The sequence below is a fragment of the Chaetura pelagica genome, unplaced genomic scaffold, assembly GCF_000747805.2.
Source record: "Chaetura pelagica isolate M959 unplaced genomic scaffold, ChaPel_1.0 scaffold595, whole genome shotgun sequence".
Lineage (NCBI taxonomy): Eukaryota > Metazoa > Chordata > Aves > Apodiformes > Apodidae > Chaetura > Chaetura pelagica.
In genome coordinates this window covers 62648-63903 of record NW_009953221.1, presented here as the reverse complement: position 1 = coordinate 63903, position 1256 = coordinate 62648, and the positions used below count along the sequence as shown (strand labels likewise).

The 1256-nt window shown below is 66.8% G+C and overlaps 1 protein-coding gene across 1 annotated transcript in view; it reads right to left on the bottom strand.

Moving 5' to 3' along the window:
* Positions 1–73, bottom strand: part of IL12RB1 (interleukin 12 receptor, beta 1) — a 34378-nt gene extending 34305 nt beyond the window's left edge. The window contains exon 1 of the mRNA XM_009997808.1: positions 49–73. Within this exon, the coding sequence (XP_009996110.1) occupies positions 49–73 (25 nt within the window). The remainder of the gene's footprint in view (positions 1–48) is intronic.
* Positions 74–1256: the final 1183 nt, after the last annotated feature.

Below are 1256 nucleotides of genomic sequence, written 5' to 3'. Positions count from 1 at the left end.
GGTGTGAGCCCCAGCCACATTTTGGGGTGCTGGGGGGCAGGCACCCACCTGTGCAAGGGTCAGGGGCCCCCATGGGAACACTGTGCCCCTCCAGAGCAGCACACAGTGCCAGCCTGTGCCAAACTGCTGCGCCAGCACCAGTTGTCCCCCTCGAACACCCTCCCCTGTATCCCTGCTCCCGCTGGGCTGAGGGACACCCACCCTGCACCCACTCCCCGCAGAGAACCCCAGCACCCATGGCTGTGCTGGGGGGAGGTGACAGCCGTGGCCCCCCCGAGCCTGATTTTCCGGGTGACCTCCCGCCTCTGTCCCCAGCGGCAGAACAGAGCCGCGGTCACCGGGGCCCGGCAGGAGCTGTCGGGGCGCTGCAGGGACACCCGGAGTTGCCTCCATCGAGCTGGCAGCGCCGCGGGGGACACACGCTGAGCTGCTTGGAGCTGCTTCCCGCGGGTGGGGGTGATGGAGCCACGGGGCCAGGGGCTCTTGGCCGTGGGGGTTGCTCCTGGCAGTGCCAGGGGAGAGCTGAGCAGTCCGGCTGTGTGCCAGCATCCCCCGGCAGGAGGGGTGGGAAGGGGCTTCCAGCAGAGAGCTACCCCTGGTGCTGAGCAGCAGTGCTGGCCCTGGTGTTGTGCCCAGTAGCCTCCCTGACTCTGTCTCCAATCCTGATGCCATCCCTGATGCCCTCCTCAGTACTGCCCCTGGTGCCAACCCTTAAGCCACCCCCGATGCCACCGCTGCTGCCATCCCTGCAGGGATCAGCTGTTAATCCCAGCTCCCTTGGGGACCTGCTCAGGAGAGATGTGTCACGCCAGATGGGTGCCCCCTGTGGGTGCTGGCTCTGTGGGGTGCTCTACTGCCAGAGACCCCCCCGGCAGTGATGGGTGGGTGTTGGGTGCCACAGGACCCCTCTGTCCCCCTGCACCCATAGATGGGTGAGGAGGCTGTACCATGGGATTGGGTGAATGTGGGGGACACGGGTGTCTGTCCTCTGTCCCACTGTCCCAGCTGCAGATAACTGAGCAGTAGAATCCTCAGTGTGACCCTTATTGGCCCCTTCCTCCACGCAGGGGCTGGTGGCACCACCCTGGCCATGGGTAGGGGTCCAGCCTGGGTGCCAGCAGGGCTGGGTGAGGGTGTTGGGGGGCTGCTGTGCCCCACAGAGACCCTGCACTCCCTTCTCAGGCCTGAGGTTACCCAGTGATGCTGGGGACACGGGGACACCCACCCCCCCCTCCTCCCCTCCCCTCCCTGGCACC